The 15,040-nt window shown below is 37.3% G+C and overlaps 2 protein-coding genes across 4 annotated transcripts; both read right to left on the bottom strand.

Annotated features, from left to right (window-relative positions):
- Positions 1 to 3,211: 3,211 nt before the first annotated feature.
- LOC149041287 (uncharacterized) lies at positions 3,212 to 8,328 on the bottom strand. 2 transcript variants are annotated; one of them, XM_089213779.1, is made up of 6 exons: positions 8,171 to 8,328; positions 7,560 to 7,607; positions 5,251 to 5,358; positions 4,937 to 5,138; positions 4,701 to 4,757; positions 4,028 to 4,377 (listed from the first exon to the last, which is right to left on the bottom strand). In XM_089213779.1, the coding sequence occupies exons 1-6, from the start codon at positions 8,198 to 8,200 to the stop codon at positions 4,103 to 4,105; spliced, it is 720 nt and encodes a 239-aa protein (XP_089069905.1). In that variant the 5' UTR covers positions 8,201 to 8,328; the 3' UTR covers positions 4,028 to 4,102. The 2 variants fall into 2 exon arrangements, with proteins under 2 accessions (XP_089069906.1, XP_089069905.1); XM_089213780.1 differs by lacking the exons at positions 4,028 to 4,377; positions 4,701 to 4,757 and adding an exon at positions 3,212 to 3,736 and having other exon boundaries at positions 8,171 to 8,318.
- Positions 8,329 to 9,860: 1,532 nt separating this feature from the next.
- Positions 9,861 to 15,040, bottom strand: LOC113674591 (uncharacterized). Of its 2 annotated transcripts, none has more exons than XM_027191073.2 (6): positions 14,865 to 15,040; positions 13,277 to 13,410; positions 12,967 to 13,205; positions 12,029 to 12,678; positions 11,008 to 11,286; positions 9,861 to 10,382 (listed from the first exon to the last, which is right to left on the bottom strand). In XM_027191073.2, the coding sequence occupies exons 1-6, from the start codon at positions 14,917 to 14,919 to the stop codon at positions 10,135 to 10,137; spliced, it is 1,605 nt and encodes a 534-aa protein (XP_027046874.2). In that variant the 5' UTR covers positions 14,920 to 15,040; the 3' UTR covers positions 9,861 to 10,134. The 2 variants fall into 2 exon arrangements, with proteins under 2 accessions (XP_027046874.2, XP_027046876.2); XM_027191075.2 differs by lacking the exon at positions 14,865 to 15,040 and adding an exon at positions 13,950 to 14,128.

The raw sequence follows: 15,040 nt of genomic DNA on the forward strand, positions 1-15,040 counted from the left end.
ATCGATCTATGCGAATGAGGCCAATATTTACCAAAAACGTATGCCTTGTGTAACCATTTTACGGCATGTAGCCCAAACTTCAGACTTTTCCGCAGAATGGCGAAAACTGGACTGAAATCGATAAATGCGAATGTGGCCAATATTTAGCGAAAACGTATGCCCTGTGCAACCATTTACGGCATTTTTCGCAGAAAGGCGAAAAATGGACTGAGATCGATCATGCGAACGAGTCCAATATCTAGCAGAAACGTATGCTTTGTGCAACCATTTTACGGCATGTGGCCCAAACCTCAGACTTTTTCGCAGAAAGGCGAAAAACGGACTGAAATTGATCTATCCGAATGAGTCCTGTACTTTGCCAAAATCGATGCTTTGTCCAACCATTTGACGGCATGAGGCTCAACCTACAGACTTTTTCGCAGAATGCCGAAAAATGGACTGAAATCGATCAATGCGAATGAAACCAATATTTAGCAGAAACAAATGCTTTGTGCAACCATTTTATGGCATGTGGCCCAAACCTCAGACTTTTTCGCAGAAAGGCGAAAAATGGACTGAAATTGATCTATCCGAATGAGTCCTGTACTTTGCCAAAACGAATGCTTTGTGCAACCATTTGACGGCATGAGGCTCAACCTACAGACTTTTTCGCAGAATGCCGAAAAATGGACTTTACACACTTTATTGATGCTCCCTAAGTGGGCTTTTCAGCTCAATAGAATAAAAAAATACAAATATATAAATTAATTGAGAATGTAAATACAATAATATTATAATTACAAAATATATATCAATAATATAATATATCAACTTAATAAAACATTTGCAAGATGACGTCTAAAATTCCCGGGGCATTTTAAGGACTTAATGTCATCATTCAAGGAGTTCCAGAGTTTGGCTCCTCTGAAAGCAAAGGAGCGCTGCCCTGTTGACAGGCGACATAAAGGTATATCCAAAGCACCAGATGATCGAGTTTGTCTATTATGGACTTGAGAACGTGATTTAAACATATCAGCAAGATAGTCTGGAACAAGCTTGTTAATACATTTGTGCATCATAGTAGCGTCATTTAGAATGAGTTTTTCTCTAATAGGAAGCCATTTCAACGATCGCAACCCATCCGAAATATGGTCATACTTTCTTAGTCCCAGAATAATTCGCCCAGCAAAGTTTTGGACTTTTTGTAACTTGTCAATATTGCTACTGCTGGTATTACTCCAGACAGTTGAACAATATTGGAGTTTACTAAAGACAAATGAATTTATTACTAACAGAAGTGTTTTCCTATCCAGGAGGTGCTTGATTCTGTTAATTTGGTACAATTTAAAAAGGCATTTAGAGGCAATCTCAGTGATATGTTGGTTATAACTGAGGTGTGTGTCGAGAAGAACACCCAAGTCCTTAACGACAGGCACAGGTGTTATTTCTTTGTCAAAAAGTGTTATACTGAATGATGACAGTTTCTTTAAAAGTTGTGGTAATCCAACAGCTAGAACCTTAGTTTTGTCCGGATTAATCAAAGACTGAAATCGATCAATGCGAATGAGACCAATATTTAGCAAAAACGTATGCTTTGTGCAACCATTTTACGGCATGTGGCCCAAACCTCAGACTTTTTCGCAGAAAGGCGAAAAAAGGACTGAAATTGATCTATCCGAATGAGTCCTGTACTTTGCCAAAACCGATACTTTGTCCAACCATTTGACGGCATGAGGCTCAACCTACAGACTTTTTCGTAGAATGTCGAAAAATGGACTGAAATCGATCAATGCGAATGAGACCAATATTTAGCAAAAACGTATGCTTTGTGCAACCATTTTACGGCATGTGGCCCAAACCTCAGACTTTTTCGCAGAATGGAGAAAACTGGACTGAAATCGATCTATGCGAATGAGTCCTATATTTTGCCAAAACCCATGCTTTGTGCAACCATTTTACGGCATGTGGCCCAAACTAAAGACTCTTTCGCAGAGAGGCGAAAAATGGAATTCAATTGGAGTCCAATATTTAGCAGAAACGTATACCTTGTACAACCATTTTACAGTATGTAGCCCAAACTTTAGACTTTTTCGCAGAATGGCGAAAACTGGACTGAAATCGATCTATGCCAATGAGTCCTATATTTTGCCAGAACCCATGCTTTGTGCAACCTTTTTACGGCATGTGGCCCAAACTACAGACTCTCTCGCGCGAAAGGCGAAATATGGACTTTCATTGATCTATGGGAATGAGTCCAATATTTAGCAAACGTATTCTTTGTGCAACCATTTTACGGCATGTGGCCCAAACCTCAGAATTTTTCGCAGAACTTGGGGCGAAAACTAGACTGAAATCGATCTATGCGAATGAGTCCAATATTTAGCCAAAACGAATGCTTTGTGCAACCATTTCACGACCATTGGCCAAAACTACAGACTTTTTCGCAGAAAGGCGAAAAATGGACTTTAATTGCTCTATGTGAACGAGTCCTATATTTTGCCAAACCCCGTGCTTTGTGCAACCATTTTACGACCATTGGCCAAAACTACAGACTTTAATTGCTCTATGTGAACGAGTCCTATATTTTGCCAAACCCCGTGCTTTGTGCAACCATTTTACGACCATTGGCTTAAACTACAGACTTTTTCGCAAAAAGGCGAAAATGGAATTCCACTGATTCATGCGAATGAGTCCAATATTTAGCCAAAAGGTTTACTTTGCGCAACCATTTTACGACATGTGGCCCAAAATACAGACTTTTTGGCAGAAAAACGTACTTCATTCGATCTATGTGAATGGGGTCCAATATTCAGTCGAAACACATCCTTTGAGCAATCATTTTAAAACAAGTTGCCCAAACTACGTACTTTCCACAGACATGCGAAAAAAAGGATGATTTGTGCGACCATTTTACGGCTTGGGGGCCCTAACTACAGACTTTTCTCAGAAAGGTGATAAATGGGCTTTAATATTTAGCACAAACGCATCTTTTGAGTAGTCCTTTAAGGCTAAGTGGCCAAAGGCAAATGAATATTTTAAAATAAGAGCATGCTTGGGGCGTTTACATTTACTCTAAGCTTCACAGAGGCATTGCAATAGTCCTTTGTTGGTCAATTTACAATGAGGATACATTTCCCAAAAGTTTTACTTTTCTATGTTATGTAATGTTATGTAATGTAATGTAATGTAATGTAATGTAATGTAATGTAATGTAATGTAATGTAATGTAATGTACCGTAATGTACTTTTATTACTGCACTGTACTGTAATGTATTGTAAAGCTTTATTTAACCTCGGCCTCTCCTTCGTCCTTAAATGTTCCCCAGAGAGCCGTGCTAGCTAATAACTACAAAATTAAACATATCAATTAATGGTTACATGCGAAAAGATAAATTATATGCATGCATTGTTATTTAATAATTCCTTTAAAACTATTTACATCTTTAGCTTGTTTGGCTTCTTCGGGATGCAAGGTGAGAAGGTTAAGGCTCAAAACACAAAATTAAGAATATCTCTGGTAATAATTGGACAAGGTACTTTAAACTTGCCAAGCTTGTTACACCCAAACAAATACACCAGACGGTGTATAATTTGATGTTGCTATGGCAACATACTCGGTTCCAGGACTCTGTCGTGCAGAAATGATAATTCCTGTATTTGATCTTCAAGAAAGGTTGTCTGCTTCCTTTAGTTTGGTTAGAAGACCTAGTGTAATGTAATCGTTGTATATTTTTCAAAAAGAGCCAAGTATTTTGCCCTGTAAGGTAAAAAAAGGCTAAATTTGAAATAAAGAGGAAAGGGACTGGAACTGAGACAATTGCCATGGCAACAGCAAAGTATGTACCATGTCATGTATTATGTGGGGTCAACTAACCATGCAAAGTTTCCATTGCATTGCTTCATTCTTTCCAGAGATAAGCTTGGTTTTGTGTTCTAACCCTCACAAACACATCTTGTAACGTCATCAGTACCTAATTTGCAAATTAGAAGAAACTTGAATAACTCTGGAAGTGAAAAAGATATCGCCAAAAGAAAAACGCCATCCTTCTTTGCTTTGAAAGGCCCTTTTAATAAGCTTATTTTTTAATAGCTTGATTTTTCATTTCATAGGCACTTTAAATATTCAGGAATTGTAAGGTCGAACACGAACTGAACCATCAGGATTCATTGTAACTAGAGACAGTGCCTCCACAGGAAAAGCAAAGAATCCTCCGTTGAAGAGCTTGCCATTCTCTGATGGGTCGCCAAGTATGCAAGGTGGCACATGATCCCCTTGAACAGACGTAACCATCATACACACATGACCAGTTGGAATTGGACAACCATGTATCATGGACCGGCCTCTTTGTTCATATCCACCAGCAACAACTTTATTGTTTACTTTGTAAACCAGCATCTCTGTAGGTACATACAAATCAGGTAAGTGGCAATTTTTGCTGTTAAAGAATTCATAATTATAGTATTCCCATTTATAATAATATTTTTCATAAAAACAAACTTCACTGACTGAAACTTCAAAGTTAAGGCAAAGAACATACATACTAATTTTGTAGAGACATAGCAGATAATTCAAAAACTAAAAAACTGACATCTACATTAAATTATATAAACATTTTTAGGTTATTAATTTTTGATTTAAGAAAAAAGGATACAATTGTTATTTTTAATTCCAGAATTTAAATGACAATTGAGATTGCAACAAAATGTCTCAAATACTATACCTGTCGGATTATCAGACCCGGAATTGGTGGATTTAGTTGAGGGCTGTGGGTGCTCAGCTGTAATGATATAAGAAGAGCCACGAGGAGACATTGTACAAAGAAAGAAAACAGTCAGCTTTTATAAAGGTCCCATATTATATTTCAAGTTAATAAAGAATGCTTCTTACTCAATAGGTTTTAGATCCACACAAGTAGTAATATGCAACATTTTACTATTTCCAAGTGTAAGATCGTACCATAATAAAATCGTTTCAATGCTCTGAGCACTGTTGCTCCATGACTCTGGGACTTTTCATTTTCTGCATCCTTTAAGAAAAGCCTGCCACTACCTGGAGTGCCATAATAATAAAAAATGTGGCGGTCAGTCTCCTGACCAGGGACACAGGAATGAAAAAACACTATGACATCATAATAGTGTTTCTGGTACAAAGTGTCTGCCTAAGAAAACATATACACAAAATTTCAGTACTTATTAAAAGGCACTAACATTAACATGATAGGAAATACTGTCCAAACAAAATTCAGGAATGCAATTAGGTCTTTGTCATACCCTTAACTGCAGGCACCTCTTCTGAACAGTTACATTTGTCTTGCCCTTTTCCCTTATTTTTTGCCAGTAGGCATCATGAGGATCTTGGGGATCATCACTGAATCTTCTCTAAAATGACAAATACAGTATAATAATAAAAATAACAATAATAAAATGTATTTATGTAATACGTGTATATGTAATGCATGTACTTAATTAAAAGTCATAAGTTAACTTAAAAGTTATTTAGTTGTTATACAAAATAGGTAATTGTCATGTAAAAACTTGACTGCTGACTATAATTTACCAACAGTTTTTCTAATCACCATTGGCACTGACAAACTAAAAAACACTGACCACACTGGTACGACATTCCATCCCCACAAAATCTTGAATGACAAATGCTAAATGTTAAATGTAAAAACTTTAATGTACAATCCACTGAACTTGAATGTGGAATGCAAAAACTTGCATACTAACTAAGACAAGGTGAATGTACAAGGCAAAAACTTGAATTTTGCACAAGGAAAGTTGAATGGCGAAAGTGCAAACTAAGAATTTGTACAACAAATGTAGAAGCAAATGCAAAAAGAAGAATGAAAAAGCAAACATTGAATTTTGACAGGGATAAAATGTCATACCAATGCAGCCAAAGATGATTTTATTAACAATATTTTGACTACTTAATTTGATGGAGTATGTCTATGATTCAAGACTGAGAAATGTAATTGTAATGTGACCCATTGACTCCCCAGTCATTTTTGCATGTTAAAAAGAAAAGTAGAATTACTGGTAATTATTTAATATAGCACTTTGATTTCACTCGAAGAACACTGGGGGGGAGGGGTGCATGGAGAAGTTACAACTTATAATATCCAAAGTGTTTAGATCCTAAAAAAAGAACATAATTTAACTTCATGGCTATTAGATTATTGATCTTTAATACTGAGCAAGGAGAAATAAACATGGATTATTGAAAGTAAAAATACGTTGGGTATTTTTATCTGTCTACCTCAAGAAGTTAGAAGCAAAGAGACTAATACCATACAGATTTTGCTAAATAGAGGATTGTTTAATAAACTGGAAAACCGGTTTAATTTGAAAAGCAGTTATTCACGAAACTACAGATAGTCTACTAGCTAAAGTAAGAAAACTTCAAACTCCTTTGAAAGATGATCATTTTCTGATGTTGACTTATTTTGGAAATAACTTCAGGAGCATTCAATGTGCATTCTGATGAATTAGAGCTACCAGGGAATTCAATAGGTCTATCCTATAGCATGGCAGTCTCTGTTAAACCAAAGCATCACAATTTTTGATTCACTAGAATGTAATCTGATGCACTCCATGCTGATAATCTTCTGTATCATCTTTTAAAGTATTCTTCACTTAAAGAACCCTAGTCAGCCAAGCCCTGAAATTCTTGAAATCCGCCATTCTTGATGCCATTGAAATTATGAAAATTGTGTGGTGAAGCAAAATCTTATTGCAGCGCCGCAAGTTGTGTTACTGGAAGTCTGTTAAAGCACCTTTAGCAGTTTCGAGGGGATCCCTTCGTTTTGACATGCTCCGCATAAAATATAATACCGGAAAACCTGTATGTAAACAAAATCAAAGGCGTGGCTGCCTAGGGTCCTTTAACACCTCTTAAAGGCGATGGATGCAAATAACAATTTTTTTTTGTTCAGAAAATTTTCACATTCTCAAATAACTTGGGGGAGAGGGGATGGGGACGTATTTAAGCGGCCACAACTGGGACTTTGAAAACTGGCCACATAATAGAGGTTGGCCGTTTAATAGAGGTATAAATACTTTAATAAGGTAGAAAAATGACAGTAAAAATAATTTATTGATCTGTATAGGAAAATGTTCCTTGAAAAGTGTAAATATGTGAGTGTACATAATTGAGTATGGGAGGCACGGAGAGATGTAAAGTGAAAAACCTTTCCATAGCTAGGGCAAGGTACTCAGGTAACAAAGCCAGGGTTAATCAGTGATGTGCATACCCCTACAGCCTCTGCAAGTCTCTTGAACCATAGAATAGTCATTCAATCACCACCAATTTGGCTTGAAAAGCAATAAATAATAACCTTGTGACAGCCAAAAGGTAGCTGAATAGACTAATCGAATACAACAGTTTACTAACAAATAATTGGAGACTTTGGGAAGTGGCCACCTAATTATGGAGGGTGGCCGCTTAATAGAGGTCCTACTGTAGTACAAAGTACAGTAGAATAAAAAGGTGTTACACTTTAAACACAATCAACAATCTATACTGTATTTCCATGTTAAACTGAGATGACAATAGAGTGGATCAAGCAGAAGCCTACCTTTTTACGTCTAGGCTGTGAAGAATTGGATTCTGATGAATCACTGAACTGAAATTAAGAAATTAAGAAACAAATACTAAATACTTGAAGTAAAAAAATTAAACGAGAAAATCAGAAAGAAGAACTAATTCTATCAAACGACGTATTGGCAGTGATCGCAAAAAGTTTTCACGGTAAAATGCGGCCATTTCGACACATCATTTGGCGCCGTCGATGGCTACGGTGACAAAAAGCGCGAAATAAAAAGTAAAATTGAACAGTTCAAAACGTCAAATCGACAAAACGGATGTAAATTAGTTTTATAACAAAGTGGACGCATTGCTCAACTATGCTTAACGCCGAGTAAAATGTAGCGCTGCGAATTTGGAGTACAAGTTGCTTAGCGAGACTGATCAGCTTTTCAATGAATATTCAACAGGCAACACAGAAATTAGCATTGCAAATTGTATCAAAATGCATACGAAATATGCATATATATATATATATATATATATATATATATATATATATATATATATACAAAAAGAAAGGTATAGGATTATTTCCTTTTCACGGAAAAAAAAATAGACAAAGAAATAAAGGAGAAAGACCAAATAAAAATAAAATTATACCTGTTCCCTCTTTTCGCTTTGCTCCGCCATCTTGTTTCAGAAGAGCGCGTTGCTTGGGATCCACGCCTCCTTAGCATTGCCTCTTGTTTTACTGATTATTGGTAAAACAAGACTCTGAGCCAGTTACTGATTATTGGTAATTCTAGAATGAGGACATGTTGATGTGAGGTATTCCTGGACAGTATTGGATTCTGGATTCCACGCTGTGGATTCCGGATTCCAGGTGCTACATTCCGGATTCCCTCTCAAATTACTTTTTAACTTTCCTTTTAAACAAAAACCAAACTGAGGAAAAATTTAAACTGAAATAAAAGTTTTGTACTACCCCGTGTATGTCGCAAATAAATCCCAGACTATGACCAAAAAAAGCTTGTTTTTCTACATGTAATTAGAAATGATGTTCGACATTATAAAACGGTGTTCAACCAACTCAACTATACTTAAACCTTTGCAAAATCGCAAAAGATCTGCATTTACACAGAAATTTTCCAAGAATAAGATTAGAAGACTGATTAATAGCTAGTAAGGAACTTTGGCCATTTCATTATGGAAGTCGACTGGGTGATAGGTCATGACTGAATTTGTCGTTGTCACGCGGGCTGTAGCGGTCAAAATTCTGCAGCGAACAAAGCGTACTCTGTATGGTCTGCACGGTCTGCAGTCTACGTTTTAGCATGATCGTGGTTGCATGGATGCGCATGAAAGCCGTTAGGACGATTTGAAAATGATCTTCAGCAAATGGATTCTGGATTCATTCTCTAGCGGGATTCTGGATTCCAATGCCCAGTATTCCGGATTCCACAAGCAAAAATTTCCTGGATTCCGGAATCCGGATTACCTTATATGGGGCGAAACGGGACGGGTTGAATATTTGTCCGCTGATGTTCTCTTGATTGCAATGAGAAACAAAACCTGTGCAAATGGTGAAATTGTCAGATTATACATTCTTGATGAGCAAATAAAAGGAACTAATACTAATCAGGGATCAACGAAAGAAAGGAAGAAATGGCCACGAAATGATAGCAAGGTGAACAAAGGAAGAGAATAGAAACCAAAGGGAAGACAAACCGTAGGTAAAATGAGGGTCAATGTAAACTTGCTATAAAGGACAGGAAAATGGTTACGCCTAAATAATCCTTACTTGCGCATGTCAGGAATTTCATGAACAAATAAATTCGCTTGTTTACGAAGTTAGTTTATGGTATTTGAAAGTGTTTTTTGGTTCTCTTCTTGTTCGTTTGTTCTTTTAACGAATGAACATACTTCTTTTATCTGTACAAATGTAATTTTGCAGTCTCTAATACGTTAGAAGAAGTCGATTGACTTGCAGTATCATAAAGATTTGGTTAGAAACACGGAATGACGTGCCTGTGTTGAAATTTGTTCCATAGCAAAGCAATCAATGATCTAACTTAGATGCACATCTCTCATCGGTTGAGAGATATACTTTGATGAGAGTATGTAATCAAATTTGTTCAATAGAGATTTTCGTGGGTTTTTTTTCCGCAGGGGAGGCGGGGGGGGAATCCATATTTAGAAATAAAAGAGGACTTTTTACGTGTTATATAGGCTCATAAAAACATTTGAGGGTTTGGATGTTTTGTCAAAATCACGAGAAAACTACTCAGGGGTTTGCATAACAGCCTCGAACTCGAAATCGTAGTTCCAGCTCATGAAGAAGAGATTCTAATTTTGATTTTGTAATCTTTATTGAACCAAAATTAAATTAACTGCAAAATTGTTGAAGAAATTACGGACATGTGGACTAAAAAATTGCCTTGAAAACTGATCAGTTACTATAAACTACTGTGCAAAATAAGAAATGGAAATCTCTAAAAAATCCGGCCAGATAGGCTCAACCATTGCTATATATCTCGCTGTACTGGTAAAAAAAATCTACAAAATGTTCGTGTTATAGAGGATCCGTGCGTACCACATTTTGTTACAGAAAATAGTTTTACTGGTCATTCTTCATAATAGACAGCTAGAATTGCCGAACAGGTTCCAATAATTCTTCCATGGAGCTGACGAATATTCTCAATGCTTCTTGCACTGTATTTTCGCTGATCTCTAACAACGCACGTGACTTCTTGACGTAGCTGCTGAATCAAGGTACCCAGCTCTTCTGTGAAGGGAACTTCAGCGTCCTTCAGCTTGTCAATTCGTTTATTAAAGTCACTTTTCCTACTGCTCAAGGCAATGCGCTGTTTGGCTGTTGAAAGACAATAGCATAGAAATTCAGTACACCCGATTGATGGATACCGCCACTTTATTACAAGAAAGCTTCACTGCTGGGGGAAATTAAAATTGATTCATCAAAAATAAACTTTAAAATCAAATTTTTTTTGCATAAAGGGAAATGAAATACATGTTATAGGAAAGAATCACACATATATACCATTTTGAAACTGGAATTTAGTGAGGGCCGCCACTGGCGGCGATTGTGACGCTATACGGATGCTACAGATATCTGTACGATCCCCTGGGACTTTGGCAAAGAAAAGAGCTGTTTCTTGGTGATAACAGTGCCAACCATATGACGTCACGCAAGCCAAAACGACAGCCAATGGGAAACTCAAGGATCTGTGTAACATGTAATTCTTTCCAATTTCTTACACATTTTGGTTGTTGTTTCCCATTTGTTCTCACAGAACTTCATACTAGAGAAATTTTCATCAGTTTCACAACAAATTGCTTCACTAATGGAGGCCCCTGTAAACAGTGGAGAAGGGTAGATGTAGGGAGGAAAGGGAGGGAAGGGAGGGAAGGGAGGGAAGGGAGGGAAGGGAGGGAAGGGAGGGAAGGGAGGGAAGGGAGGAAGAAAGTAGAAAACTCACCAAGCAACTGCTTGATAGCCCGTATGTATGGGACACCTAAATTGGTTCTGTTAACCGCGCGTAAATCCTCGGTCCAGTCATTGACTATCTGCAACACGGACTGCAGTTCAGACCTCTGTTGCTCCATTGTCTTCAACATCCCATTTAAATCATCTATTCTCTTCCGCAGAGCCTGTTGGTTACTGAAGATTTTCTTGACAGGTATGCGCTTTTGTTCATCACCGCTGGAACCTTCGTTGTCGCTGAGCCCACTATCTGACGACAGTGACATCTTTTTATCTGATATAATGGCAAGATGAAACATATTTATTGTCAAAATTTTTTTAAAGAAATTAAAACGACTACAATGTCTGAGAAAGTGTATTTCTCATCTACATCGGTAACTAGGACAACAAAGTACAGAGTACGTGCAGACAATTGGACGCATTCAACATGACAAAAGTAAACACGTGAACACATACATTACCACCAAGGTTTACTGCACGAACATTTTAAGATTACAAACAAACGGACTCCATCAAGCTTGAATAACTGTAAAAGAAACTTGCAGGGTGGTCAGAGGGATGAAGATCACAGTAACAAATTAGTCAAAGGAGGGTACAGCCCTTAAATCGGTATACAATCCTATTAATTATACTTACACAGGTTTTCATTATACCAGTTCGTAAGAAAAGTCATTTATTGTTTCAATGGATCAGCCATTGACTTAAAGAGTAAGATAAAGTCTTGTAAAGACGAACCTTTTGTTTACATAGCTGAATTATCTTCTTATTATGGTAATGTTCCTCAGAGCATGGCTAAGTGAGGAAGGAGGTTTGACGAAACTACTTTATTCACTGCATCCTTACTTCTTGGTTCGCCATTTTGCAATCAGTGAGAGTATATTTTGTATATTGTCTTTGGCTAAAGAAGTCACAGATGTATCTCCCACCTCAAAAATCAATAAATCACCCTCCTAATTAGAGTTCTTATCTAACATGAAAGCTTTATTAAAGCTTTTCACAAGGAATTGCAGACATACCTTTCTGTGACATAGCTTTGTTTTTCTTCGGCATCGCTGCGGCGCACCTTACTCCTGCAGCCGAAGATTTAGAGTTACCGGGATATTTAAAAATACCTTTCCTTATAGGAGACTGATACTTAGACGTGGCGCTGAGTTGATCCTTTATGATTATGTCCCCAAACAATTCCGGGACCTTATTTCGACGGGCCTGTCGTGGAGCTGGTTTAACGGAGAGTGCCCTGGAATGCTGAACTCTTTGAGGAAAAAACTGTCTTTGAAACCCTTTGGAGGGTACAATAGAAGGAAATTTCTCAGGGTAACTGTTACAGCTGTTCTTCTTTTGCTTCATCTCGTCTGGCACTCGTTGAGAATTTCGAGTCAATGATGTTTTGATTCGATCGTTTCGTGTCAGATGCGACTTAAGGTTTATGGGATTTAAAGTCATCCGGTAACTATTGGCAATCTTATCCAGACTGACGGAATTTGGTTTTAGTTCTGTAGTTGACTGCTCAGTATTTGTTCTTAAAGTCTGGTTCGCAATGGCTGGTTCGAAGTCTTGCTCGATGCCGCTCTCTTCTTTGTCCTCTGTAGATGTTGAACTGTCACACCGTTCAGATTCGTCTAAAACAGAGAGTTCATCCTTGATACACTCACTGTCTTTCGTCTCGCTACGACACATGAAATAAAATGAAACATAAGCATACTTACCACTAGCAGAGCAGGTTAGTTTTAAAATGAACAGGCTTTTGCTGTAGAGTCTTTCAGCTATTTTCTTTGAAATTCAATTAGAATAGTATCAAATAAAACAAGAAAGGGTGGAAAACTACAGACCGCTGAAATACACCTGTTAATTTGCTTTTGATCTCGCTTTTCCTTTTGCATTTGAACCAATCATGTTGCTTGGTGAAAGCTTAACACAGCACCTATCATGTGTAAAAGAACTGACGTGGCCATACCTCTCTGTATCACAAAGCGTCGAAGATTCCAACACTAAACACAATTCGGATATTTTATGCTTCTTTTCCAAAGTTCTCTCCTCGGCTCTGTCGTCAAGTTTACCGACTGAGTCAGGGACATTTGGTTCAATGTAATTGCCCTCATATGATTCTCTAATCGCTTTTACGTCTGACGTAGATTTCAAAATACACGACATCGGCTGGTTTGCTTTCATGACTGGTTGAGCGGCTTCAAGTTCCTGAAGCAAGAGATGAACATGAGTGTCTTCCAGGATTGCGTAGTTTACAATATGTAAATGTGTAAACTGACCTGAAGCTGAGAGTTTGGGTCAACATTTTCTTTCTGAGATTCGGCGTTGTCATCGTCTTCCTGTTTTGATTTGCGAAAGCTGAACAACCTCCGGAGCATATTTTCGCGAATAAATGCGTCCAGGACGAGGTAAACTGTTTAAGGGAAGAAATCATAACTAAGTTCAGCTTATAGTTATAAAAAAAATGGTAAAAGAAAATGTTTCTAAACACTAAAAGACGGAAACTGAATTGGAAAAAGAGAATATACAAGTTTACAAGCTACTGATGGATAGGCGATCCATTTCTAAACTAAATAAATACCAACAAAGAGAAACCAATAATGCTGGTTTTGGTCATTTGTAAGAAATAAAAGTCCCCTGTGAGGAAGGTGTTCAACAGCTGTCCCGCTATCACGCGTCGCTTGTGAAATCGTGCAAGCGTGTAACAGGTGTTACAACTAATCACGTGTGTCTATCAAGGGCAGACTCAGTGAGTAGAACTTCAGTATAAAACTAAGGTGTAAACAACGCTGTAATTGATATTAAAAATTATGTAGGATTAATATGAAAGAAACAAAGAAACGGCTGGAAAATGTATTAAACTGTAGTTTGTTTAGAAGAGTGATTACGAGCGAAAACGAACTTGCAGCAGGCGGTACTAAAATTATTGACATAATGAGGCAATAAGAATACCTGTTGGATTTGTATCCTTGTTACCTTGCTGTGGAAATATAAATACCTTTCTACCTCAGTTAAGACGAGTTCCTTGCTGTACTTTACTTTACTCGTGTGGGAATTCTTAAGAAGCCGCAAATTTTGTGACAAATTGCTCCCCTTACCACTTGTTTGTAAATAGCGGGTTAACGTGGGTGGAGTTTATCTTATTGTCAACCGCCTGATAACAAACACCTTACATCATATATTCTTTTAATTTGGTGGGTTAGGGAAATGAGGTTTAGGGCGGGATTTCTCTCACCGTTCAATTTATCAACAATGATTTTAAAGATGGTGATAACGCTGCAATAATGCTCTGAACTTTGAGAGTCTTTTACCCTTCGCCTCTGGTAGACGCTTATGAACTAGGAACTTAGACGGACGCAAAATTTTACCCACCAGCGGAAATTTTCTTTTGCTTTTTGTACAAAAAGAATTTGTCATAACTTATAGTAAAAAACTTGATTGAAAACCAAGAGATAGGAATATTACCGAGAAATGCAGATACAGTTTATAGAAAAGTATTCATTTTCCCGCCCGATGCGGGTGATGTTCCCCAAACCTTACTCTATGAATTGAAAGTAATGACAAGGCATAAGAGCAGGTTGTAATATTAACTCAGTGACAATTCCTATTTGTTTCGCTCGAATTAAAACCATTTTTATTCAAATCTATCTGAGTTTGGTCTGCCCAATGACGAAGAAAATACAACGCCATGGTATATTTGAATCGAGACATTATGTTATGAGAGGGTGAATAAACACGAAACTTAAAGAACTTTAAATTTTGACATTTCTCTCAAATTCCTTTCCTGGTGTTTTCTTAGACAAATTACATTGTTAACACGGACACAACCAAAGTTAAGAAAGCAGTTAATATATCTCTCTGACTTACCTCCACGATTACGCTTCTTGTCCGCTGACTGTGATGATACCTTTACTAACGACATAATCAGCACAAGAAGTTGTTATATCAACTCAGTGTTTAAAAATTCATGGAAACAACCAGCCTTGGAAGGATTCCACACGAACTCTTAAAATATCGATCAACCGCCTAATGAACTACCTCTT

This window comes from Pocillopora damicornis, chromosome 8 (assembly GCF_964200805.1).
Source record: "Pocillopora damicornis chromosome 8, jaPocDami1.2, whole genome shotgun sequence".
Classification (NCBI taxonomy): Eukaryota; Metazoa; Cnidaria; class Anthozoa; order Scleractinia; family Pocilloporidae; genus Pocillopora; species Pocillopora damicornis.